The sequence below is a fragment of the Pseudophryne corroboree genome, chromosome 6 (assembly GCF_028390025.1).
Source record: "Pseudophryne corroboree isolate aPseCor3 chromosome 6, aPseCor3.hap2, whole genome shotgun sequence".
NCBI classification, from domain to species: Eukaryota; Metazoa; Chordata; class Amphibia; order Anura; family Myobatrachidae; genus Pseudophryne; species Pseudophryne corroboree.
In genome coordinates, this window is record NC_086449.1 from 560,447,202 (window position 1) to 560,473,074 (window position 25,873).

General features: G+C 46.5%; 1 protein-coding gene and 1 pseudogene across 3 annotated transcripts in view; both read right to left on the reverse strand.

The window, feature by feature from the left end:
• CFAP54 (cilia and flagella associated protein 54) overlaps window positions 1-25,873 on the reverse strand; it is a 736,502-nt gene that overhangs the window by 666,497 nt on the left and 44,132 nt on the right. For all 3 annotated transcript variants that reach the window (XM_063927747.1, XM_063927746.1, XM_063927748.1), the window contains exons 4-5: window positions 10,980-11,151; window positions 8,461-8,519 (exon numbers count right to left, since the gene is read on the reverse strand). In XM_063927747.1, coding sequence (XP_063783817.1) covers window positions 8,461-8,519; window positions 10,980-11,151 — 231 coding nt within the window. The remainder of the gene's footprint in view (window positions 1-8,460; window positions 8,520-10,979; window positions 11,152-25,873) is intronic.
• On the reverse strand, window positions 10,364-10,501 carry LOC134938211 (U2 spliceosomal RNA; annotated as a pseudogene).

Below are 25,873 nucleotides of genomic sequence, written 5' to 3' on the forward strand. Positions count from 1 at the left end.
ACGATCGCCTCTGCCTGATTGACAGGCAGAGGTGGTCGATGGGTGGGAGGAGGCGAAACGGCGGTGTTTGGCCGCTGTTTCGTGGGCGCGGACCGGCCAACGCAGGTGTGGCCGGACCGTGCGGGGAGTAGCTCCCGGCCAGCACGCTAAAGCTGCGCTGGCCGGGAGCTACTCTTGAAGTGCAAAGGCATCGCTGCTGTGCGATGCCTTTGCACTTCTGCGGGGGGGGGGGGGGGGGGGGGCACAAGCCCTGGGCACAGCTACGATCAACTTGGAATGACCCCTATGTCCGCTGTGGTAACCAATGGCTGTGAGTATTGGGACTGATTCAGATATGTACGCAAGGCCCATATTTATGTAGTTGAGTGATTACTGGCTGACTGCGCATGCACCTTAGTGATTTCACTCACAGCGAGATCTTAATCGCAAAGTGATTGACAGTCAGGGACCGTTTGGGAGCGGTTGTGGGAGTGGTGGCAGAGACGCAGGTGCATCGCAATCATGCTCAAGGCATGTTTCAGCCAATATCTGCAATCTTGTATGCAGAAAACATGGCACCAGCATCTCCGTTCCCAATGCCATTCGGCGTAACCATAGGGTTTCTCAGATGATCAAGCACAGCTGTGTGTGTGTATGCAGATGCTGATATCTGTGATACCGCTGGTGGGCGTCTCAGTACATTTCCAAGTGGCAGCAGCATTTTCATATATTCTCAAAGTAGCTGCGTACGGGATCATAGCTGTTAATGCATTAGCGTACAGATCTGAATCAGGCCCATTGTGTGAGGCACCTCAAAACAGCGGCGCATGCTCAGGGGGTATTACTCCACTGTCATCGCTGACCCAGACACTGTAGATAATCCAGACACATAATCAGCACCCGCACTCCTATTGCAGACTCCCTGTCTGTAATGTATGTATCAATTTTGCAACTGTGCTAAATATTTTGTCAATATTTACAATACTGTGCAAAAGTTTTTCCGGCTGTCAGGATACTGATGCCAGATTCCCGTCAGCCAACAATGCCGGCAGCCGGAATACCGGCTCACAGGTGCTACTCCCACTTGTGGGTGTCCATGATATCCATAGAGTGGGAATAGATCCTGTTTCAAGCGCAGCGAGCCACCATGCCGCAGCGAGCCTAAAAGGGGACTCGTAGGGCTCGCAACTCTGCCGGCATTGTGGTGGGTGGGATGCTGCTGTCGGGGTATTCCCGTCGGGAATACATATGTATTCCAGTTTTAGGCAGGTGTGGAAAAATGCTGCAAAGTAAGAATGCTTTCATAAATAGAAGTGTTAATAGTTTATTTTTATCAATTAACAAAATGCAAAGCGAATGAACACAAGGGAAAGCTAGAGCAAATCAATATTTTGCATTCAAAACAGCATCAATTCTTCTAGGTACACTTGCACAAACTCAGGGATTTTGTAGGATTATCGTCATGTGTATGATTAACCAATTATACCAAACAGGTGATAATTATCATCATTTTCATATGTAGCTTGAAACACAGGGGCAGATTCAGTATGAGTCCCTATTGTGCTGAAATTGCTATGAAGCAATTTCAGCACATGCGCGCATGCATGTATGCCGGTGCGCAAGGTCTTAAACTGTGTTTCAAAAAAGTGAAGTCCGGTGTCATCTCTTCCCCAGGTAAATGACACACTGGCACCCAGCTGTCCACAAGATGTAAAAGAAAAAGGAGATTTATGGTAGACTTACCTTTGTTAAATCTCTTTCTGCAAAGTACATTGGGTCCACATGGAAACATCGGGTGTAGAGTAGGATCTTGATCCAGAGGCACCAACAGGCTAAAACTTTAGGCTGTCCCAGGATGCATTGTGGGGCCTCCTCTATAACCCCGCCTCCAGGCACTGTGAGCTCAATTTTATTAACCAGTCCAATGTAGGAGCAGGCAAAAGAGAAGGCAGATGTTTGTCACATAGAACCACATTCTCAAGACAGGAGAAGGGACCAGCGGCTAATGCCATACAAACCCATAGAAGTTAGGTGCGTCAGGGTGGGCGCCCTGTGGAACCCAATGTACTTCGCAGAAAGAGATTTAACAATGGTAAGTCTACCATAAATCTCTTTTTTTCTGCAGCAGGGTACATTGGTTTCCACAGGGAAAAATCGGGTGATGTCCTAAAGCAGTTCCTCAAGGGAGGGGACGCGCCTTAGCAGGTATGAGAACCCAAAGGAAGCATCCTGGGAGGCGGAAGTATCAAAGGTATAGAACCTAATGAACGTGTTCACTGAGGACCAAGTAGCCGCCTTGCACAATTGTTCAGCGGACGCACCATGGCGGGCCGCTCGAGAAGGTCCAACAGACCGAGTAGAATGGGAATAATAGCAGCAGGAACTGGGAGTCCAGCCTGTGCTTAAGCTTGTGCATTCACCATTCTAATCCATCTGGCCTGGGATTGCTTATTCGCAGGCCAGCCACGTTTGTGAAAACCAAACCGTCCAAAAAGGTAATCTGATCTCCAGATAGAGGCAGTCCTCTCCACGTAAATACGGAGAGCCCGTATCACATCCAAAGACCGCTCTTTGGAGGACAAACCAGAAGAAATGAAGGTCGGAACCACAATCTCTTGGTTTGGGTGAAAAGATGACACCACCTTAAGTAAATAACCAGGGCGAGTTCTAAGAACTGCCCGGTCAAAATATCAGGAAGGGTGGACGACAGGACAAAGCGCCTAGAGCTGACATCCTCCTAGCAGAGGCAATAGCCGGTAGGAACAGGACCTTGACCGTGAGCCATTTAAGGTCCACTGACTCAAGAAGTTCAAATGGAGACTTTTGCAGGGCATTCAGAACAACAGACAGATCCCATGGAGCCACAGGAGGGACATAGGGAGGCTGAATCCGTAAAACACCCTGAGTGAAAGTATGACCGTCAAGCCAGAAGTCTGGAAGTTCCGAATTTGTATGCATCGTAATTCTTAGCAGCACACCAGGTGAAGTAAGAATTCCTGACCCTGTAATATATCCGTGCAAATGCTGGTTTGTGGGCCTTTAGCATAGCTTGGATAACTGCCTCGGAGAATCCTTTGGCCCTCAGGAGTGATGCTTCAAGAGCCACGCCATCAAAGCCAGTTTGACCAGGTCTGGGTAGACACAAGGGCCCTGAACGAGGAGCTCTGGGCGTTGAAGAAGTAGAAGAGGACGCTCTATTGATACACCCTGCAGGTCTGAGAATCAATGCTGTCTGGGCCACGCTGGAGCAACTAGAAGTAGTATTCCTCCTTCTTGTTTGAACTTCCGTAGTAGCCTGGACAGGAGTAACACTGGAGGGAACACATAGGGCAGCCGAAAGTTCCATGGAATTGCCAGGGCATCCACGAACGCTGCTTGAGGATCCCTGGTTCTTGATCCGAAGACCAGAAGTTTGTAATTGTGTTGAGAGAGACGCCATCAGTTCTACATCTGGTAGGCCTCATTTGTCCACTAGGAGTTGAAAGACTTCCTGATGAAGACTCCCCTCTCCGGCATGCATGTCCTGACAACTGAAATCCGCTTCCCAGTTGAGGACTTCTGGAATGAACACTGCAGATATTGCTGGCAGATGGCGTTACGCCCAACAAAGGATTTTTTACACTTCCATCATTGCCATGCGGCTTTGAGTGCCTCCTTGATGATTTGTGTATGCCACCATGGTAGCGTTATCTGACCGTACTTTAACAGGCTGTTCTTTAACAGAGGCAGGGCGAGAGACAAAGCATTGAACACTGCCCGCAATTCCAAATGTTTATCGGGAGGAGTGATCTATCCTGGTCCACCGACCCTGGAAAGAGTGTTGCTCCGACACCAAGCCCCAGCCCCTCAGACTGGCATCCGTAGTCAGTAAGACCCAATTGGGGGTCCATAAGGGACGGCCCCTGTTGAACTGCTGGTCCTGTAGAAACCAGGTCAGCGATAAACGAACCTCCGGAGTCAAGGAGATCATGTGAGACTTGATCTGATGAGGTAGGCCATCCCACTTGGAAAGGATTAATCTCTGCAGAGGGCGGGAATTAAATTGAGCGTACTCTACCATGTCGAAAGCCGAAACCATCAGGCTTAGTACTTGAATCGCCAATTGTATCGACCCTCTTAGGTGAGAGACGTAGTATCTTATCCTGTCCTGAAGCTTCAGGACCTTCTCTGGAGACAAAAACAGCAGTTGACTGTGTGTGTCCAGCAGTGCCCCCAGGTGCACCATGACCCAAGCAGGGACCAGCGAGGACTTCTTCCAGTTGATGAGCCATCTGTGGGCTTGTAGGAATATTTACCGTCAGTTGCAGATGTCTGAGGAGCACATTGTGGGAGTTTGTCAGGATCAGCAAGTCGTCCAGATACAGCAGGATCCTTACTCCCTGGCGACGGAGATGAGCCGTCATCACGGCCATAACCTTGGTGAAGATCCGAGGGTCCGTGGCCAGTCCAAACGGCAGAGTCTGGAAATGATAGTGAAGGTTGCCAATAGCAAACCGTAGATATTGCTGATGCGATATGGCAATAGGTATATGCAGGTAAGCATCTTGTATATCCAGGGATGCCATATAATCTCCGGGCTCCATGGCCAGTACAATTGATCGCAGTGTTTCAATACGGAACTTGTATACTCTCACAAACTTGTTCAATGATTTGAGGTTGAGTATAGGCCGGAAAGACCCACTGTGTTTTGGTACTAGAAACAGGGTCGAGTAGTATCCTCTGCCTCTCTGGAATAGAGGTACCGGCACCACCACTCCTGTATCCAGGAGGGAACTCACAACCATTTGTAGAGCTTGCGTCTGTAACGGTTCTGAAAGGATAACCGTTGTGCAGAACTGGCGAGGGGGATGCCTCTTGAAAGAGACTGCGTACACGTGAGAGACAATTTCTCGCACTCATGCATCTGAAGTGTTCTTTAACCAGACCTGGGTGAATCGCAGAAGTCGGCCTCCCACTCTGGAATCCCCCATGGGGAGGCTTGTCCCGTCATGCAGCAGGCTTGTCGTGTTTAGAAGCAGGCTGACGGGATGCCCAGGATTGTTCAGCCTTGGGCTTTGTGGTTTTGGAAGCACGTGATTCTCTGGTATGCCTTACCTTTTGCTTTCCCTTAAGGCCGAAAGGAGCAAAAAGTGGTACCTTTTGCCTTCTGTGCAGAAGGAGTAGTGTTAGGAAGAAAGGCAGTCTTAGCAGCGCCAAGTCAGCCACAATTTTATTGAGTTCTTCCCCAAACAGGCTGTCTCCCTTAAAAGGGAGTACCTCCAAGGTCTTTTTGGAGTCCAGGTCCACCTTCCATGACCTCATCTACAGAATACGGTAAGCCAGGATGGACGTAGTCGATGCCTTGGCCGCCAACACAGCTGCCTCAGAGGACGCCTCCTGAATGTAATAGGCGGCGGTGGTCATGTGAGACAGGAACTGTCTGGCAATGTCAGATATATCCTGAGGCAGCTCTTCCTCTAATGCCTGAACCCATGCTTCAATTCCTTTTTGCAGCCCAAGAGGCTGCTATAGTGGGTCTATGTACAGCACCAATAGAGTAAATACACTTCAGGCATCCTTCGTCACACTTATTTGTCGGTTCCTTCAGTGAGGTGACAGTGGTGACAGGCAGAGTAGACGACACCACTAAACAGGTGACATGGGAATCCACCGGTGTTGAATTTTCCCACTTGTTACACAACTCTGTAGGGAGAGGATAGCAAGCTACCATCCTTTTAGACAGGGAGAATTTCATTCCTGGAAAAGACCAGGGTTCTTGTCGTATGTCCACTAGATGGTCAGAAGTAATAACGTTTTAGTAACCTTCTGACTTTCAAACCTATCAGGTTTCTTAGACACCGTAGTGGAATCCTCGTCATCATTAGCGATTTGTAGGATCTGCTTAATAGCAACCACTAAGTTAGGGACATCAACCTGAGTAGTGGATTCCTCGTCAGAAGCAGCTGTGTCAGTGTCTGACTGAACAGTATACTCCCCATCCTCATCAGAAGAATCTTCTGAGAGATTAGTAGATTGTGAAGAGGAAGTAGCCCGCTTAGATGACCCCGTGACGCGAGAGTGACTTGGGGCAGTTTTATGTTTAACCAAGGAGTGACTCCTTTGCTGCAACTGGGTAGACAAATTATCCGCCCAAGGTGGATTTACCATAGGGACAATATGTGACTGTAATTGCACAGGAGGTCCCATAGGGGGCATAAGGTTTGTCACAAGTGTATTGAGCATAGTTGAGAATGCCACCCAAGGTGGCTCCTGATTGGTTACAAGAGCCGCGGACTGACTGGGAGATGTATGGCACATAGTACACAGACCATCATACAAAACTTCCCCCTCAGGCAAATCCTTGGTGCATGCGCTGCAGGATGCAGGAGCATACTCGGATTTCCTGCCCTTTGTGTTAGACATTATTAGTGAATGCAACCGCAGAGCGTATTAGTATGATACAGACAGAGTACAATACCTGCGAATAAATTCCCTAGTATGCGACTGCGTACACAGTTCACAAACATCAGCGAATAAGTCTGGTATTATGCGACTGAGCCCGCAGTACACAACACCAGCAAATAAATCCGGCATTAGGTGACTGAGTACATAGTAGAGTACACTTTAATCGGTAAATACTGTGAAGCACTATATATGGACCCTGACGCACCTAGCCCCTTAGGGTACAGAATGCAGTGATAGATATAGCTGGGATACACTGAAAGTGAAATCCACACAGCAGATACAGGCACACACAGTCACAGTGACAATGCAGATAATTATTTTAGTAATACAATAAAACTGCACTGGAATAGTATATGTATATTATATATAATGCACGGTCTGAGACCGGATGTATATATCAGAATACTCGTACAATATATTCTGGCACAGGTACACTTGTTCTTAACTAATGCTGTCTTAATATCAACATGTAGAATACTTAACTGCTTGTAAAACCACGGCGCTGATGTACAGGCGGGTTTACAAAGGAGACCTTGCCTTGCAGTCCCGGAGACCAGTCGCATCTATTTTAGAAAATGGCACCCAGCGTCTCAGCCAGGGAGTGAGGGAGAGTGTGAGTAGTTACAGGGTGGGAACACCAGCAGTAGATGGCGCCCTGGGCCGGGGAAGGGGCTACAGGTCAAGCACCGTCTCCCCTACGCTGGTCCTCACCACCTGGTACTATGGAGTCTTATTAAAGTGGGCATTAGTACATCCGTCCTGTACTCCTATGCCCTGGTGGATATAGTGGTGTCCCTGCTCGGTTACAGTGTCCAAGCCAGCGTCGCAGTACGTCTCCCTAGACTGCGACAGGAATGCGATTTAGTGGCGGTTCCCACCTGAGGGACCCTGTTACCTCCTCCCTGTAGCAGCCACGTGAACCAGGAGAGCGTCTGCGACCGTGTGCCTAGAGCCGGAGCATCACCGCCGCAAGTACCCGGGAACAAGTCACGGGAGTATGCGACGCTGCTTGGGAGGTGATGGAGCTGCAGCGATGAAGTGTCACCATGACATACAGCGCTGACAGCCTAGTTTTGAAGACATTTTCTATCAGAAAAAGCTTTTTCAGGGCTGCCCAGTGCAGCTCTCCTGTTAGCGACTGCTTCTACAGGCACCAACTCAAAACTGAGCTCACAGTGCCTGGAGGCGGGGTTATAGAGGAGGCCCCACAATGCATCCTGGGACAGCCTAAAGCTTTAGCCTGTTGGTGCCTCTCTGGATCAAGATTAACTCTACACCCGATGTTTCCCTGTGGAAACCAATGTACCCTGCTGCAGAAAACAGGACTCATCAGACCAGGATTCGCTTCCGTTTGTAAACATATTTTATGATTGGAAACCACCAGCCCTGGTTTTGCCTATTACAATGGCCATAAATAATTTAAATTGGTCCTGAACCACCAACCCAGGGCACCGCTGCAAGTGTCCTGTGACACCTGGGGTGCCACGGCACCCAGTTTGGGAACCACTGCCCTAAACTGTATCTTTTGACTTTTTCTAAAAATATCCACCTTTATTTAAGCCACCGGGATTAATTCTGGGTTCTGATACTTTTTAAGTATCAGTTCCCATTGTAATGCAATGCTGCAGCTAAGCTTCTATGTGGCATTGGACGGGAGTGACCACAAAATATTGGGGGCATGGCTATGACTTCTTGTTTGTCCCCAGGCTGGGCACTTTCCCGATCCATGCTATTGGTGTCCCAGTGTTAATTTAAATCAAAACAATACCCTGGTCTAAATAACTCATTAACACTATAATAAACTCTTTTGTTTGATTTTCTCTACTCATATCTTTATATATTTTCCAAAAGTGTCCAATGTATCTACCTAAACAGTTTTATTTTTGTCTTAATTAACTCTGTATTTATTTATTTTCCATTAGGATCCACTTTATCTAAATTTTAAGGATCACTATAGAGGCTCCTTGTCTAATTATAATAATATTGTAATTTCTTTGAAGAGCATGTCATAATTTTGATCTTCTGGTTGCGTCTTACCTGTGATGAATGCCCCAAAACCATTAAATGTCTGCATATGGTGTATATATAAAGTGTTCCTGAAAATGCAAAAACATCAGTTAGCATATGAAGTATATAGTAGACCAAGTAAAACCTAAGTTTAATGTTACAATGAAAACAGTAAAAATGAACCCTACAATATTAATTGTAACTTAAATGATGCAGTGAACAGTGTTCTAAAATAAAATATAGTACATACATACTGACATTGGAAGCTGCAATTTGCTAAGGGTAAAGCATAAGTCAGCAGTAATGCCTCATTGGTCATAGTATTAGGTGTGCAGTGATGCCAAGTATGACTAAGTATGACTTAGGGTACAGGTTCTCAAACTCGGTCCTCAGGACCCCACACAGTGCATGTTTTGCAGGTAACCCAGCAGGTGCACAGGTGTATTAATTACTCACAGACACATTTTAAAAGCCCTGCAGGTAGAGTTAATTATTTCACTTGTGATTCTGTGAGGAGACCTGCAAAACATGCACTGTGTGGGGTCCTGAGGACCGGGTTTGAGAACCTATGACTTAGGGAGAATATAGTAGCCTTTGATTTGGGGGGGAAAAACATCAGTTTCTCATGATTTTGCAGTGAACTGGAAATCCCCATATATCACCAAAAATTCCTAGATAAATGCCTTTTTCGAACATACTGTAAGTCATTGCAAGTCAATTATTTCAGTGTTGTGAATACAAATCCCTGGATGTAATATGCACCAAGTTTACAAGTCAGCAGGTAAAAGTGATGAACAATAGAAGTTCCAGTGGTGGGCAAAGTTACTGCAATTGCCTACGCCAGACGGTTGCTTCCTATCAATCACACTGCATTAAAATAAGATTGCAAAAGCACATGCGCAGTGTGATCGCGGCCATACTTGCCTACCTGACCCTCTCCATGAGGGAGAAAATGCTCTGTTCCTGGACTTTCCTGGTAATGTATGATTGCTATCACCTGTGGTATTTTTTTTTTTTTTTTGTGAAGCCCGAGGTGCGGTGCTTCATCACCCAGTGTCTGTGACCAAACGTGCTGGGGGCATAGGTTCTTGGACCCTCTCCCAAAGGAGAAGGGCCCCGTTACTCCTCTAACCCTCAGAGCCAAAAGGCCTACTGAGGGAACAAAGGGACTGTGGGTCCCCCTTTGCCGAAGCGCAGGGGAACCCTCGGATGTCCCCAGGGTTGGCCGAAGCGTCCCCCTGGGGACCGATAACTGCGTCTGGTCCTCCCCCCGTGGAGAGGACCTCAGCAACGTAGAGGAGAGGGCGGCCCATAAGGGTCTCACCTAAACCCCAAATGAAAACGTGAACGTGACACACTACAAAAAACAAAAATAAGTGCTAAATGCTGTGCAGGTGCAAAAGCAAAACATATGTGGGCATAAATAAATAAATAAGCCCCAGCCAGAAGGCCGGGGGGGGGGGGGGGGGTAAAAAATTATCCTTGCCCTAGCCAAAAGGCCAGGGCAAAGGATGTGGTGCACCAGAAGTTGGGGAAGTGAGCAGTGCAAAGTGCCTTACTGTGCACGTGGTGGGAAACCGGTCACCAGTGCAGGTTCAGGCGCCCCTGGCTCCGCAGTAACCAGGGGCACGTTTCACCTCGAGCTTCTAAGCAGCTCCCAGCCTCTCAGCCAGACCAAGCTTCGTACTGCTCTATGCCAGGGTCAACCCCCAGTACAAGAGTAGATACTAGACCAGGCTGTTCCTAAACAACTTAGGGTAACACAAAACCCCTAGGAAGATAGGAATACTCAGCCCAGTTTTTCTCCACTCTCGCCCAGGGGCCCGCCACACCCCGGCACGGTACTCCACAGGATGTTTCTCCATTCCACATCTAGGAACCTCTCACGCTCCTAGTGTGGGAACAGGTACTCCACCCCATGTTTCTCTACCGCAGATACTTCACCAGGCCGCTCCCTATACCACATAGGGGCATATTACTCCCCCATGCAGTAGGGATGACCGGCCCAGTTTTTCTCCACTGATAAGAACAGATACTACACTTGATCTTAGCCAAAAGGCCGAGAAGCGACCTGTGGTGAGCTAGTTAATTGATAAGAAAGGTGTTTCACTACAGGTGATGGCAATCATACATTACCAGGAAAGTCCAGGAACAGAGCATTTTCTCCCTCATGGAGAGGGTCAGGTAGGCAAGTATGATCGCGGCACATGCACAGTCTTCCGATAAACAGAGTGTGAACATCTGCATTGCATACAAACATGAATTAGGCCCCATGTAATGTTCACCTGGATATCAAAAGGCAGTTTCCAGAAGTGGAATCAGGGAGTGCATGTATGTCTAAACTAGGTGAACCAACAAGCACACATTTGCATATAATTAAATACAATCTACTTGTTCCTGTTCACAACTTGAAAACTTTACACTTCAGTTTTTTGCTGCATATAATTTTGTATCTCAATATGACCCATTGTCAGCTTTAAAACCACAAGAAAGTTGGTAACAAATGACATGATGTTGTTAAAAAACGGACCTATTTTACAGGCACATACCATTGAAAATCAACCAGCAGAGATGTTCCTGTGGTAGGACGACCTGCATGATAAGCTGGAGGAAAGCTAGTATTCTCAGACACTTCTTTACGGAGTCTTCATTCTGAAGATTAGCATCACTTGTCTTCACCAATTGATAAATACAAATACATCTTCCTTGCAGTGCATGGAACTGTAATGTATGGAAATGATATGAGAGGTATTAGAGAACTATAGTTCTACAAAATTAGATTAGTTTTATATAATTTACTCAGCTTCTTAAGAAAGGTTTCATTTACATTGTAAGGGCCGAAACACACGAGGCGGCTGGCGCCGCCCGGCAAACACCCGGCCGGCTTTAAACCGCTGCCGTGATGTAAAGACACATGCAGCGCAATGTGTTCTTACACACGGCACGGTCTTACACCACTGGAAGGTCCGGCTGCCGGGCGGGCGCCTGGCCGTCTTTGCAGCCAGTAAACCGTGTGTGTGAAGGGGAGCTTTCACACACAACGGTTTTTTCCCAAGCCGTGTCTAATGCTGCTCATGCGCACAGCATCACACACGGCTCAAAGCCGTCCTGTGTGACAGACTCTGCCGGTTTCTCCCGGATGGCAAAAAGCCGGACAAAGTTTGTCCGGCTTTTTGCCATCCAGGAGAAACCGGCCAGTGTGTTACAGCCCTAAGGCATAAACTCACCCTTATGGGTGATCTGGGATACATTCATGAAGTAGTCATTCATAGTATTGATAATTATGATGTAACATGATTAAAATGTCGACATCATAAATGTCAACACCTGGAAAATATCAACATGGACAGAATGTCATCATAACAAATGTCAACATTATCAACATTTCAACATTTGCATTAGTCTTAAGGTTAGCATTAGGTTAGACTCATGGTTAGCGTTAGGGTAATCATTAGGGTTGGTATTAGGGTTGCTACCTCATCCCTTTAATTCTGGACACATATTAATTACAAAGGCTGGCTAACTTCAAGACTCCATTTCACCTGGTTTTAATCAGCCACAGAACCTGTTTTAAATTGCGCGTTGCTCTGCAATTCAAATCAGGTGTGACTGTGTGCGCGTCGTGGGAGAGCTTGCCGATGTGACCTGGGCAGCAGTGGTGGCAGAGCTGAGCTAGGTCTGCCAAGTACTATGAAGCTGAGCGGACAGATCACGGTGCTCGGCAGTGCTATTTTATGCGTGGTAATCTTATCCCTCTATCTGATGCTGGACTGGGTCAGTTTGACCAGCCTAAAAACCCCCACAGAGAGGGGACTTTGCCCAAGGCGAGAGGGCTGACCAACCCCCCAGCAGTTATATATTATCCCTTATATCGTGGGAAGTACCCATTGCTATGTGCTGCCCATTGTAGAGTTATTTGTCTGACGTGTGCCTCCTGTACTGGACAGGTAATGTCTTACTGTTCGCTCTCTTCATAGCCCCATATATTGACCTCATGTGATCCACACAGCATCTCATGGTATATACAGTGCACTAACACTCCCGTCCCAGTCTCCTCCTTGCCCCAGTACTACCCCAACTGCTGCCTACCCCCAGCACTGCCCAAGCTGCCACCTGACTCCACCACCAGCACGTCCCAAATGCTACCTGTCCTCAACCCCTCCCTGACCTCACCCCCTCCCTGACCCCAGCACTGCACCTGTTGTCTATGCAAGATCAAGGTCATGTATTTAGAAGCACTGTCAGCACTGAAAAGTTGTGACGTCCCAAAATGTACAGTAGCCTATGTGTAGGGCATGTGGGGTGGTCTGATGGCATATGGGGAGCTCAAAGGCATAAATTGCGATGGGACCCAGAAAAAGTGGAGTAGGACCCCAATTTATTTAAAGTGAGAGGTCTCTGGGAACAATTTTTTTTCCGCTCACCGCAATCACTGGGTTAGGATTACCATTGGGGTTAGGAATAGACTCACATTAAAAAAGTGTTGATATTCTGACATGTTAACATTTCATTAGTGTCGACATTTCACCAGTGCTGAATGTCAACATGGTCAATGCAAACAAAGCAACCATGTCAAAATGTTCAATGTCTACATAACAACAGGATCGACATTCTCACATTGAAATCATGAATGTCAATATACTGTAGTTACATAGTTTCTGAGGTTGAAAAAAGACAATTTGACTATTGAGTTCAACCTATTTGTGGTCTCCTACGCTGTATTATTTTTAGGACTAATTTTATCTGTTGTGAAAGTCCTGCGTTTTGTTTATTCCTTTTTTTTTTTTTTTTTTTACTTTAGTGCGTGATCTACCCACAATAACCCTGTATATCCTTATCCATTAGGAATTTATCTAGCCCATTCTTAAAAGTATTGACCGAGTCTGCCATTACTACTCTATCTGGCAGGGAATTCCAAACACATACTGTCCTTACTGTGCAGAATCCTTTTCGCCTCTGTGTGCAAAATCTCCTCTCTTCTAACCTAAGCGGATGTCCACATGACCTCTGAGTTGATCTTACCAAAAACAGATCCACCGAAGCTCTGTGTATTGTACCCTTATATATATGTAAATGTTAATCATGTCCCCTCTTAATCTCCTCTTTTCCAGTGTGAACATGCCTAGATTAGCAAAGCCTTTCCTCGTATTCCAGCTTCTCCATACCCTTAATCAGTTTGGTCGCCCTCCTCTGAACCTTTTCTAGTACCAGGATATCCTTTTTGTACTATGGTGCCCAAAATTGGGTACAGTATTCATGTATAATATACCTTGTTTTCCAAACCTGAAAGAAGTTATATCTGTAATAGATCTTACCAAGTAAGACCATGTTTGGAATTAAATCTGATATTCCTGTACATAAAAAATGGTAATTTTATCATTGCTGTTAATTTTTTGTTTTCTTTTTATATCATTTATTAATTATTTTCAATACAGTTTATTTAACCTTTAAATATCAATTTCAAAGTGTCACTCTTCAAACAGAAAAAGCATTAGGAATACTTTGTGACACTATCTATTAACATAATCGGATATTACAACATATTTTTTAAATGGGTTCGGTATGCATGACCGCCGCTGGGGATACCAGCGGTCAGCATACCGACATACCGGCCGTGGGATCTCGGCGGCGGAATGCCGGCCGCGGGATCCTGGCGGTGGAATGCCGGCAGGGGAGGGGGCGCAAGCCCAATAAGCCCCTTGCGGGCTCGTTGGTGAACTGCACTCGCCACATGTTCTATTCCCACCCTATGGGTGTCGTGGACACCCACGAGTGGGAATAGTCCATGCTAGTTGGCATGCCGACTGTCGGAATTTAGAGGGGGGCAGGATGTAGCCGTCGGTTATGTGACCGGCGGTCTAATGGTGCCGCTTTCCTATGCTATTTCAATGGGCTTTTAATGCCCATTGCTAGGCCCTGCCCGCTCCCGCCCCCCGCTCCCCATACCTTTCCCTATCTGACTGGGAGGCACCACGATCGGTGCCTCCCAACCCCATTTAGACAGGGATAATGATTACATTAATATAAAGGAGATACTTATGACACAGAATATGTGTCATAAGTAACTTCTTTATATTATTTTAATCATTAATGACAGGGGAGGCACTGCCTCCCCTGCCTCCCCTGACTGCACGTCCATGGATGTAAGATTATACCAATGTTATTATTATTTAATAAGGAATTTGAAGCAGTTGAAATTAGATGTAATTGCATGTAAGCCATGGAAATATAAACTTTGCATGCATGGGGAATGTTTGGGTAATATTGGGTAAATGTAGTAAAAATGTAAAAAAATAAACAATATGGAAAAAAGGCAACCTATGGTCAATATAAACTACGATATGTCCTCATACACTATTGCTCAAGTCACGCAAATAGCCCCTCTCGACCTTGCCAAGTCTCGGGCAACTCAACCGTGCCAAGCATCTTTCTCTTATTCAGAAAAATAATTGGGAGCGACAAAACTACTTTGCTAGATTACACTGATCAATTTAATTTGCGACATTTGTACATCTGTGTGTAATGCAGTCTGAATCTGTGTAAGAAGGGCTCTGATGCGACTGGCTGTGACTTTTTCTCATGTCAAGTTCCGTTGTGCCTCATCTACCACTTTATATTTGTGTAAAACCAATTCCTGTGCTGTTAATGTCACAGACCAGAGTATCTAGAACACTGAGAGTGGTGTTTCACTGCATCTATGACGCGACTAATAAGCAACAATTCAAGAACAATATACAGTCCATCCGGAAAGTATTCACAGCGCTTCACTTTTTCCACATTTTGTTATGTTACTACAGCCTTATTCCAAAATGGAATACAGGTTGAGTATCCCATATCCAAATATTCCGAAATACGGAATATTCCGAAATACGGAATATTCCGAAACACGGACTTTTTTGAGTGAGATTGAGAAAGTGAAACCTTTGTTTTCTGATGGCTCAATGTACACAAACTTTGTTTAATACACAAAGTTATTAAAAATATTGTATTAAATGACCTTCAGGCTGTGTGTATAAGGTGTATATGAAACATAAATGAATTGTGTGAATGTATACACACTATGTTTAATGCACAAAGTTATAAAAAATATTGGCTAAAATGACCTTCAGCTGTGTGTATAAGGTGTATATGTAACATAAATGCATTCTGTGCTTAGATTTAGGTCCCATCACCATGATATCTCATTATGGTATGCCATTATTCCAAAATACGGAAAAATCCCATATCCAAAATACCTCTGGTCCGAAGCATTTTGGATAAGGGAGACTCAACCTGTACATACATTTTCCCTCAAAATTCTACACACACAATACCCCATAATGACAACATGAAAAAATAGGATTTTATTTACCTACCGGTAAATCCTTTTCTCGTAGTCCGTAGAGGATACTGGGGTCCATTTAATACTATTGGGTGTAGATGGGTCCACTAGGAGCCATGGGCACTTTAAGAATTTGATAGTGTGGGCTGGCTCCTACCTCTATGCCCCTCCTACCAGACTTAGTCTAGGAAACTGTGCCCGAGGAGACGGGCATACTTTGAGAGAAGGATAGATAAGGATAGTGGTGAGATTCCGAACCAGCACACACACAAGAGGAAAGCCAAGCTAACCAAGCTTCAAACAGGAACAGCAACGGCTGAACCAACATTACTTAACAAAGTAACAGTGCAGGAAGAACGAAGCACTGGGCGGGCGCCCAGTAGCTTCTACGGACTACGAGAAAAGGATTTACCGGTAGGTAATTAAAATCCTATTTTCTCTTACGTCCTAGAGGATACTGGGGTCCATTTAGTACCATGGGGATGTACCAAAGCTCCCAAACCGGGTGGGAGAGTGCTGAGGTTCCTGCAGAACTGATTTACCAAACTGAAGGTCCTAAAAGGCCAAAGTATTGAACTTGTAGAACTTTGCAAACCTGACCAAGTAGCTGCTCGGCAGAGCTGTAAAGCCGAGACACCCCGGGTAGCCGCCCGGGAAGAACCCACCCACCTAGTAGAGGGGGCCTGTACAGATTTTGGACATGGCAAACTTGCCGTGGAATAAGCATGCTGGATAGTAAGTCTGATCCAGCGTGCAGTTGTCTGCTTTGAAGCAGGACACCCAATCTTATTGGAATCATAATGAACAAACAAGTCAGTCTTTCTGTGACGAGCTGTTCTTTTCACATACACCTTCAAAGCCCTCAAAACATCCAAAGAGTTTGAAGTAGCAGAGGTGTCGGTGACAACCGGAACCATAATAGGTTGGTTGATGTGAAATGCGGACACCACTTTAGGAAGAAATTGTTGACGAGTTCTGAGTTCAGTTCTGTCCTCATGGAAAATTAAATAGGGACTTTTGTGAGACAAAAGCCCCAGCTCCGACACACGTCTTGCTGAAGCCAAGGCCAACAGTGTGACGGTCTTTCACGTAAGATATTTTATGTCCACCTCCAAACCAGTCCAATTAGAGGAACTGCAGCACCACATTGAGATCCCAAGGTGCCGTGGGAGGCACAAAGGGAAGTTGGATGTGCAGAACACCTTTCAAGAAAGTCTGGACCTCAGGGAGAGAAGCCAATTGTTTCTGAAAGAAAATGGACAAGGCTGAAATCTGGACTTTTATGGAGCCCAGACGCAGATAAAATTTAACCGCAGAATAATTTCTGCTCTCACACCAAGAGACGTATTTCTTCCAAATACGATGGTAATGCTTAGACGTTACCCCCTTCCTGGCTTGGATCATAGTCGGGATAACCTTATTAGGGATCCCTCTTCTGGCTAGAATCAGCCGTTCAAATTCCATGCCGTCAAACGTAGCCACGGTAAGTCCTGATAGACGAATGGGCCCTCTTGCAGAAGACCCTCGCGAAGAGGTAGAGGCCACGGATCTTCGAGGATCATCTCCAGAAGGTCCGCGTACCAGGCCCTTCTTGGCCAGTCCGGAGCAATGAGTATTGCTTGAACCTTTTCCCGTTTTATTCGTTCTAGAATTCTTGGGATCAGAGGAAGTGGAGGAAACACGTACACCATCTGATAGACCCATGGAGTTGTCAGGCGTCTATCGCCACCACCTGTGGGTCTCTCGACCTGGAACAATACCGCTTGAGCTTCTTGTTGAGATGAGAGGCCATCATGTCGAATTGTGGATATCCCCATCGACTTGTCACGCACCTGAACACTTCCGGGTGAAGGCCCCACTCCCCCGGGTGCAGGTCGTGTCTGTTGAGGTAGTCTGCTTCCCAGTTGTCTACTCCCGGAATGAAGGCCGTTAAAAAATCCACAACGTTTCTTTCTGCCCAGAGGAGAATTCTTGACACTTCTAACATTGCTGCTCTGCTTTCGTTCCGCCCTGTATGTTTATGTATGTTACTGCCGTCACATTGTCCGACTGGACCTGAATGGCCTGATCTTGAAGACAATGTGAGGCCTGCAAAAGGGCGTTGTATATGGCCCTGAGTTCCAGAGTGTTGATTGGAAGGATGACTTCCTGACTTGACCATCTTCCCTGAAACTGCACCCCCTGAGTGACTGCTCCCCAACCTCTGAGGCTTGCGTCTGTGATTAACAGAATCCAGTTCTGAATTCAGAACCTCTGTCCTGCGACGAGGTGAGAAGACTGTAGCCACCACAGAAGGGAGATCCTGGCCTTTGGCGACAGACGGATCCTCTGGTGCATGTGAAGATGTGATCCGGACCATTTGTCCAACCGATCAAGCTGGAAAGGTCTTGCGTGAAACCTTCCATATTGAAGTGCCTCGTAAGAGGCCACCATTTTCCCCAGAAGGCGAATGCACAGATGCACCGACACCCGGGTTGGCTTCAGGACATCCCGAACCATCGACTGGATTACCAATGCCTTTTCCAATGGAAGGAACACCTTTTGTGACTCCGTGTCCAGTATCATTTCCAGGAATGGGAGCCTCCAAGTTGGCTCTAGGTGAGATTTCGGAAGGTTCAGAATCCACCCATGATCCTGGAGGAGTTTGGTTGAGAGAGCAATGCTGTCCAGCAACCTTTCCCTGGATGGCGCTTTTATCAGGAGATCATCCCGGTATGGAATTATGTTCACTCCCTGTTTGCAGAGTAGAAACATCATCTCTGCCATCACCTTGGTGAACACCCTTGGTGCCGTGGAGAGACCAAATGGCAGGGCCTGGAACTGGTAGCGACAGTCCTGCAGTGCAAACTGGAGATAAGCCTGATGAGGCGGCCAGATCGGAATATGAAGGTACGCATCCTAAATATCCAGAGACACTAGGAATTCCCCCTCCACCAGACCTGAGATCACCGCTCTGAGACTCCATCTTGAATTTGAACACTCGTAAGTACGGGTTCAAAGACTTGAGGTTCAGAATTGGTCTTACCGAACCGTCCGGCTTCGGTACTACGAACAAGTTGGAATAGTACCCCTTGTTTAGTAGATGAGGTGGAACTGGAACAATGACCTGAGTCTGTACCAGTTTTTGAATGGCATGCTGTAAAGTTATACTTGCCTCTTGTGAAATTGGCAAGCTTGATTTGAAGAATCTTTGAGGTGGGAGCTTTTGGAACTCCAGTCTGTAGCCCTGGGAAATAAGATCTATGACCCAGGGATCCTTGCACGAATTTGACCAGATCTGACTGAAGAATTGTAGTCGGGCTCCCACCTGACAGCCCTCCAGGCATTGCGGTCCACCATCATGCTGAAGTCTTTGAGGAAGCAGAGCCTCAGCTCTGTTCCTGAGCAGCACCTGCTGTTGCTGGTTTGCGTGGTTTACCTCTAGCGCCGCTGGAGGACATAGAAGCACCTCTGGATTTGTCCTTGAACTTGGCCGTCCGAAAGAACTGTAACTGAATAAGTCTTCTAAGTTGGGGGGGCTGCGGAAGGAAGATACGTAGACTTACCCGCAGTAGCTGTGGAGATCCATTTGTCTAATTCATCTCCAAACAAGGCCTCTCCTGTGAATTGTAGGCCTTCCACGCCTTTCCTAGAGTCCGCGTCAGCAGTCCACTGGCGTAGCCACAAGCCCCTGCGTGCCGACACTGCCATAGCGGTGGTGCTTGCGTTAAGCACGCCTATTTCCTTTATGGCTTCCACCATAAAATTTGCAGAGTCCTGTATTTGCTGCAGGAGTAAGACAACATCCCCCTTAGATAAGGGATCTAACCCCTCAATTAGGTTACCTGACCATTTAGCAATGGTTTTAGTGATCCACGCACATGTAATAGTGGGTCTTTGGGCCACCCCAGCAGCTGTGTACAATGATTTGAGTGTAGTCTCCATTTTACGATCAGCCGTGTCTTTCAAGGAGGCTGCACCAGGATCCGGCAATACAATTTTACGTGACAGCCTAGAGACTGATGCTTCCACTATCGGTGTATTTTCCCATTTTTTCCTATCCTCCAGAGGAAAAGGAAAAGATGAGAGATACCTTTTAGGGACCTGAAACTTCTTATCAGGATTAACCCATGGTTCTTCAAACAGGATATTCAATTCCTTTGACACAGGAAAAGTAACGGAGGACTTCTTTTTTACATTAAAATAAGATTCCTCACACTCCTCTGACACCTTATCAGGAATATGTAGAATATCTCTGATAGCCTCTATAAGAGCCTCTATTCCCTGTGACGGAGCTGCATCCCCCCCTGAGTCCACCTCTCCCTCCTCCATGTCTGACCTGTCAGCATCAGACTGCAGGCTATGGGCCAGAGATCGCTTTTGCGGACAAATGGGAGGGGATTGAGACGCCGTTTTGAGGACTGAGTCTCTGTTCATAAACTCATCCACAGTCTGTTTTAAGTATTGCGTCTCTTTCTCATTACGGGACAACTTTGTAGAAAGAGTGGAGATAATTCCTTCAAGAGAATTAACCCACTCCGGTTCAGCCCTGCTATTCAGTGAACCCTGCGTACCCAGTAGTGAGCCCCCTCGTGAAGAGAAACACTCCGCTGTACAAGAAACACACTCTTTGCCTAACACAATGTAAATGTGACAGCGCACACACACACACACACACACACACACACACACACAGGAAAAGGTTAAGCACCAGTATCCCACAAAGAGCCCTTCAGGGAGAGACAGAGTTGTTTGGAGCCATCCCCCACCGCGCCCTTACCGCTAATGCCAAGCTTAGACGGGTCGCAGACTAAGTACCCTGATAGGGGACTTAGTACACTAATAGTCGCTCCCCCCCTGCTATGACCTCCTGGTACCGCCGAGGTAATTTGGAGTCACACCGGAGGAGCTGTGCGTCCCTGTAAGTCAGCGTCTGTGACCACTGCAGAGGGAAAATGGCGCTGGTGAGCTGCTGGATCCTCTCATAGTGAAGCCCCGCCCCTTCAATGGTGCACGGTCTTCCTACTTTTTTTATACTGGCTGAGGTAATTTTTGTGCTTAAAATGGAGTAGAACAGTTTTAAGGCTGTGTTTGCCAGTTTGGGTACTGTGTACAGTGTACTGAGACGCAGTTGTGTACTGTGTCTGGAGTCGCATTCCGCCCCGCTTAGAAGCCGTGCGACTCCGTACCCTCGTGCCCCCATAATGGCCGGTGCCCCGCTAACCGGGACGCTGGCTCAGTACTTATCAATCTTCATTCTTCTGGCTCTGTTAGGGGTGGCGGCGTGCTGCGGGAATGTACGCTCGCCATGGTGGGGCTTGCGAATAGTTTCCTCAGGAACTCAGTCTCCTGTCAGCGGGGAGCAGGACCATTAACCCTTAAAGAGGTTGGGCCGTTTTCCCCTCTAAGTCCCATGAAGCAGGCAGGCTGGTGCCAACCAGCCCTGCCTGAAAATAACAAACATAGAAAATAAATGCAGAAAACTCTTCAGGAGCTTCCGTCAGCGTGACCAACTCCTCTGGGCACATTTTCTAAACTGAGTCTGGTAGAAGGGGCATTGAGGGAGGAGACAGCCCACACTATCAAATTCTTAAAATGCCCATGGCTCCTAGTAGACCCGTCTATACCCCATGGTACTAAATGGACCCCAGTATCCTCTAGGACGTAAGATAAAAGTGTTTTTGAGATTTTTACAAATTTATTAAAAATAAAAAAAACTAAGAAATCACATGCACATAAGTATTCACAGCCTTTGCTCAATACTTTGTTGATGCACCATTGGCAGCAATTACAGCCTCAAGTCTTTTTGAATATGTTGCCACAAGCTTGGCACACCTATCTTCGCCCATTCCTCTCTGCAGCACCTCTCAAGCTCCATCAGGTTGGATGGGAAGCGTCGGTGCAGAGCCATTTTCAGATCACTCCAGAGATGTTTAGTAACATAGTAACATAGTATCTGAGGTTGAAAAAAGACAATTGTCCATCGAGTTCAACCTATTTGTGGTGTCCTATGCATGATGATTTGACTAAAATTTCTGACTGATGCTGCTGTCAGCCATTGCATTTTATCCCTATTTATAGTAACTATAATGCATGACTATGCACCATACCCCTGGATATCCTTATCCAATAGGAATTTATCTAACCCATTCTTAAAGGTGTTGACAGATTCCGCCATTACAACTCCCTCGGGCAGGGAATTCCAAACACGTATTGTCCTTACCGTGAAAAAGCCTTTACGCCGTATTGTGCGGAATCTCCTCTCCTCTAACCTGAGCGAGTGTCCACGAGTCCTCTGTGTTGATCTAACCAAAAACAGGTCCCGCGCAAGCTCTGTGTATTGTCCCCTTATATATTTGTAGATGTTGATCATATCCCCTCTTAGTCTCCGCTTTTCCAGTGTAAACATGCCTAGTCTTTCAAGCCTTTCCTTGTATTCCATCGTCTCCATGCCCTTAATTAGTTTGGTCGCCCTCCTCTGTACCTTTTCAAGCTCCAGGATATTGTTTTTGTAGTACGGTGCCCAGAATTGTACACAGTATTCAAGGTGTGGCCTCACTAGTGATTTATATAACGGGAGTATAATACTCTCGTCCCTAGCATCAATACCCCGTTTTATGCATGCTAATATCTTATTAGCCTTCTTTGCTGCAGTCCTACTTTGGGTACTACTGCTTAGCTTGCTATCTATGAGGACACCTAAGTCCTTTTCCAGTACAGAATCCCCTAATTTTACCCCATTTAGTAGGTAGGTGTAATTTTTGTTCTTGTTACCACAGTGCATTACCTTACACTTGTCTGTGTTGAAGCGCATTCTCCATTTGGCTGCCCATGCTTCTAATTTAACTAAGTCGTTCTGAAGAGACTCGGCATCCTCCTCTGTATTTATAGCCTTACACAATTTGGTATCATCTGCAAAAATTTACACCATGCTCTCTAGACCTTCTGTTAGGTCGTTAATGAAAATATTGAACAATAGCGGTCCTAATACTGAGCCTTGCGGCACACCACTTAGCACTTCAGTCCAAGTTGAAAAAGATCCATTAACCACAACGCGCTGCTTCCTATTATCTAACCAGTTTTTGACCCAAGTGCATATTGTGCTTCCTAGCCCTGATTCTTGTAGCTTGTAGATAAGTCTCATGTGTGGTACAGTATCGAACACTTTGGCAAAGTCTAAAAAGATTACATCCACGTCTTTACCCTGATCTAGGTTTGCGCTTACTGTTTCATAAAAGCCAAGTAAGTTGGTTTGACAGGATCTGTCCTTCATAAACCCATGTTGATTCCTTTTAATGACCTTATTGGTTTCAAGGAACTTCTGAATACTATCTCTTAGAATACCTTCCAATACTTTCCCCACTATAGATGTAAGACTAACTGGTCTATAATTACCTGGTTCAGCTTTACTTTACTTTACTCGGATTCAAGTCTGGGCTCTGGCTGGGCCACTCAAGGACATTCGCAGATTTGTCCTGAAGCCACTCCTTTGATATCTTGGCTGTGTGCTTAGGGTCGATGCCCTGCTGAAAGATGAACTGTCCCCCAGTCTGAGGTCAAGAGCACTCTGGAGCAGATTTTCATCCAGGATGTCTCTGTACATTGCTGCATTCATCTTTCCCTCTATCCTAACTAGTCTCCCAGTTTCTGCCGCTGAAAAACATCCCCACAGCATGATACTGCCACCACCATGCTTCACTGTAGGGATGTTATTGGCCTGGTGATGAGTGGTGCCTGGTTTCCACCAAACATGACGCCTGGCCTTCACGCCAGAGTTCAAACTTTGTCTCATCAGACTTAGGTGCATTTTGGCAAACTCCAGATGGGCTGCCATGTGCTTTTTACTAAGGAGTGGCTTCCACCTGGCCACTCTACCATACAGGCCTGATTGGTGGGTTGCTGCAGAGATGGTTGTCCTTCTGGAAGGTTCGCCTCTCTCCACAGAGAAATGCTGTAGCTCTGACGGGTTCTTGGCCACCTCCCTGACTAGGGCCCTTCTCCCCTGATCACTCAGTTTAGATGGCTGGCTAGCTCCTGGTGGTTCCGAGTCCTGGTGGTTCCGAACTTCTTCCATTTATGGAAGCCACTGTGCTCATTGGGACCTTCAAAGCAGCAGAATTTTTCTGTACCCTTCCCCAGATTTGTGCCTCGAGACAATCCTGTCTCGGAGGTGTACAGACAATTCCTTTGACTTCATGCTTGGTATGTGCTCAGACATGCACTGTCAAGTGTGGAACCTTATATATACAGGTGTGTGCCTTTCCAAATCATGTCCAATCAACTGAATTTACCACAGGTGCACTCCAATTAAGCTGTAGGAACATCTCAAGGATGATCAGTGGAAACAGGATGCACTTGAGCTCAATTTTGAGCTTCATGGCAAAGGCTGTGAATATTTATGTACATGTGATTTCTTAGTTTTCTATTTTGAACAAATTTGCAAGAATCACAAAAAACTTTTTTTTCACATTGTCATTATGGGGTATTGTGTGTAGAATTTTGAGGGAATAAATGAATGTTTTTTTCCATTTTGGAAAAAATAGGATTTTAATACCTACTGGTAAATCCTTTTCTCTTAGTCCGTAGAGGATGCTGGGGTCACTTCAAGAACCATGGGGTATAGACGGGATCCGCAGGAGACATGGGCACTTTAAGACTTTCAAAGGGGTGTGAACTGGCTCCTCCCTCTATGCCCCTCCTCCAGGCTCCAGTTATAGGAACTGTGCCAAGGGAGACGGACATTTAGAGGAAAAGGATTTATTGTTAAACTAAGGTGAGATACATACCAGCTCACACCTCAAGCACGCCGTACAACATGGCATTCAACACAATGCAAGTCAACGGCATGAACAACATCAGCAACAGGCTGACTATAAACGTAACACAACATGTGTGTAACCACAACTAATAACTGCAGATACAGTATGCACTGGGACGGGCGCCCAGCATCCTCTACGGACTAAGAGAAAAGGATTTACCGGTCGGTATTAAAATCCTATTTTCTCATATGTCCTAGAGGATGCTGGGGTCACTTCAAGAACCATGAGGTTTATACCAAAGCTCTAGAACGGGCGGGAGAGTGCGGATGACTCTGCAGCACCGATTGACCAAACATGAGGTCCTCATCAGCCAGGGTATCAAACTTCTAGAACTTCGCAAAGGTGTTTGAACCCGACCAAGTAGCCGCTCGGCAAAGTTGTAATGCCGATACCCCCCGGGTAGCCGCCCAGGACGAGCTCACCTTTCTGGTAGAATGGGCCTTCACCAATTTCGGTAACGGCAATCCAGCCGTAGAATGAGCCTGCTGAATCGTATGACAGATCCAGCGCGCAATAGTCTGTTTGGAAGCAGGAGCTCCAATTTTGTTGTGAGCATACAGGACAAACAAAGTCTCCGTTTTCCTAAACTGAGCCGTTCTGGCCACATAAATTTTCAAAGCTCTGACTACGTCGAGAAACTTAGATTCCAGCAAGGCGTCAGTAGCCACTGGCACCACAACAGGTTGGTTCAAGTGGAACGACGAAACCACTTTTCGGCAGAAACTGCTGACGAGTCCTCAACTCAGCTCTATCTTCATGGAAGATCAAATAAGGGCTCTTGTGAGACAAGGCCGCCAATTCAGACACCCGCCTGGCGGATGCCAAGGCCAACAGCATGACCACTTTCCAAGTGAGGAATTTCAACTCCACCTTTTGTAAAGGTTCAAACCAATGAGATTGAAGGAATTGCAACACCACGTTAAGATCCCACGGTGCCGGTGCCACAGGGGGCACAAAGGGAGGTTGGATGTGCAACACGCTTTTCACAAACGTCTGAACTTCTGGAAGGGAGGCCAATTGTTTTCGGAAGAAAATCGATAAGGCTGAAATTTGTACTTTAATGGAGCCCAACTTTAGGCCCACATCCACACCGGCTTGTAGAAAATGGAGAAAACGTCCTAGCTGAAATTCTTCCGTAGGAGCCTTCTTGGTGTTATGATTCCAGCACTCCTGACCGGAGGAGATTTTATGACAAGGACCAGAGCGCTGGAATGGAATGCAGGTAACGGGAGCAGGGAAGACTAGTTGCCCCTGGCGCCCTAACTCTATTGTCTCACCCGTGCTATCGGAAATCCCCTGCGAGACTATGGTTTCTTGAGCCCCT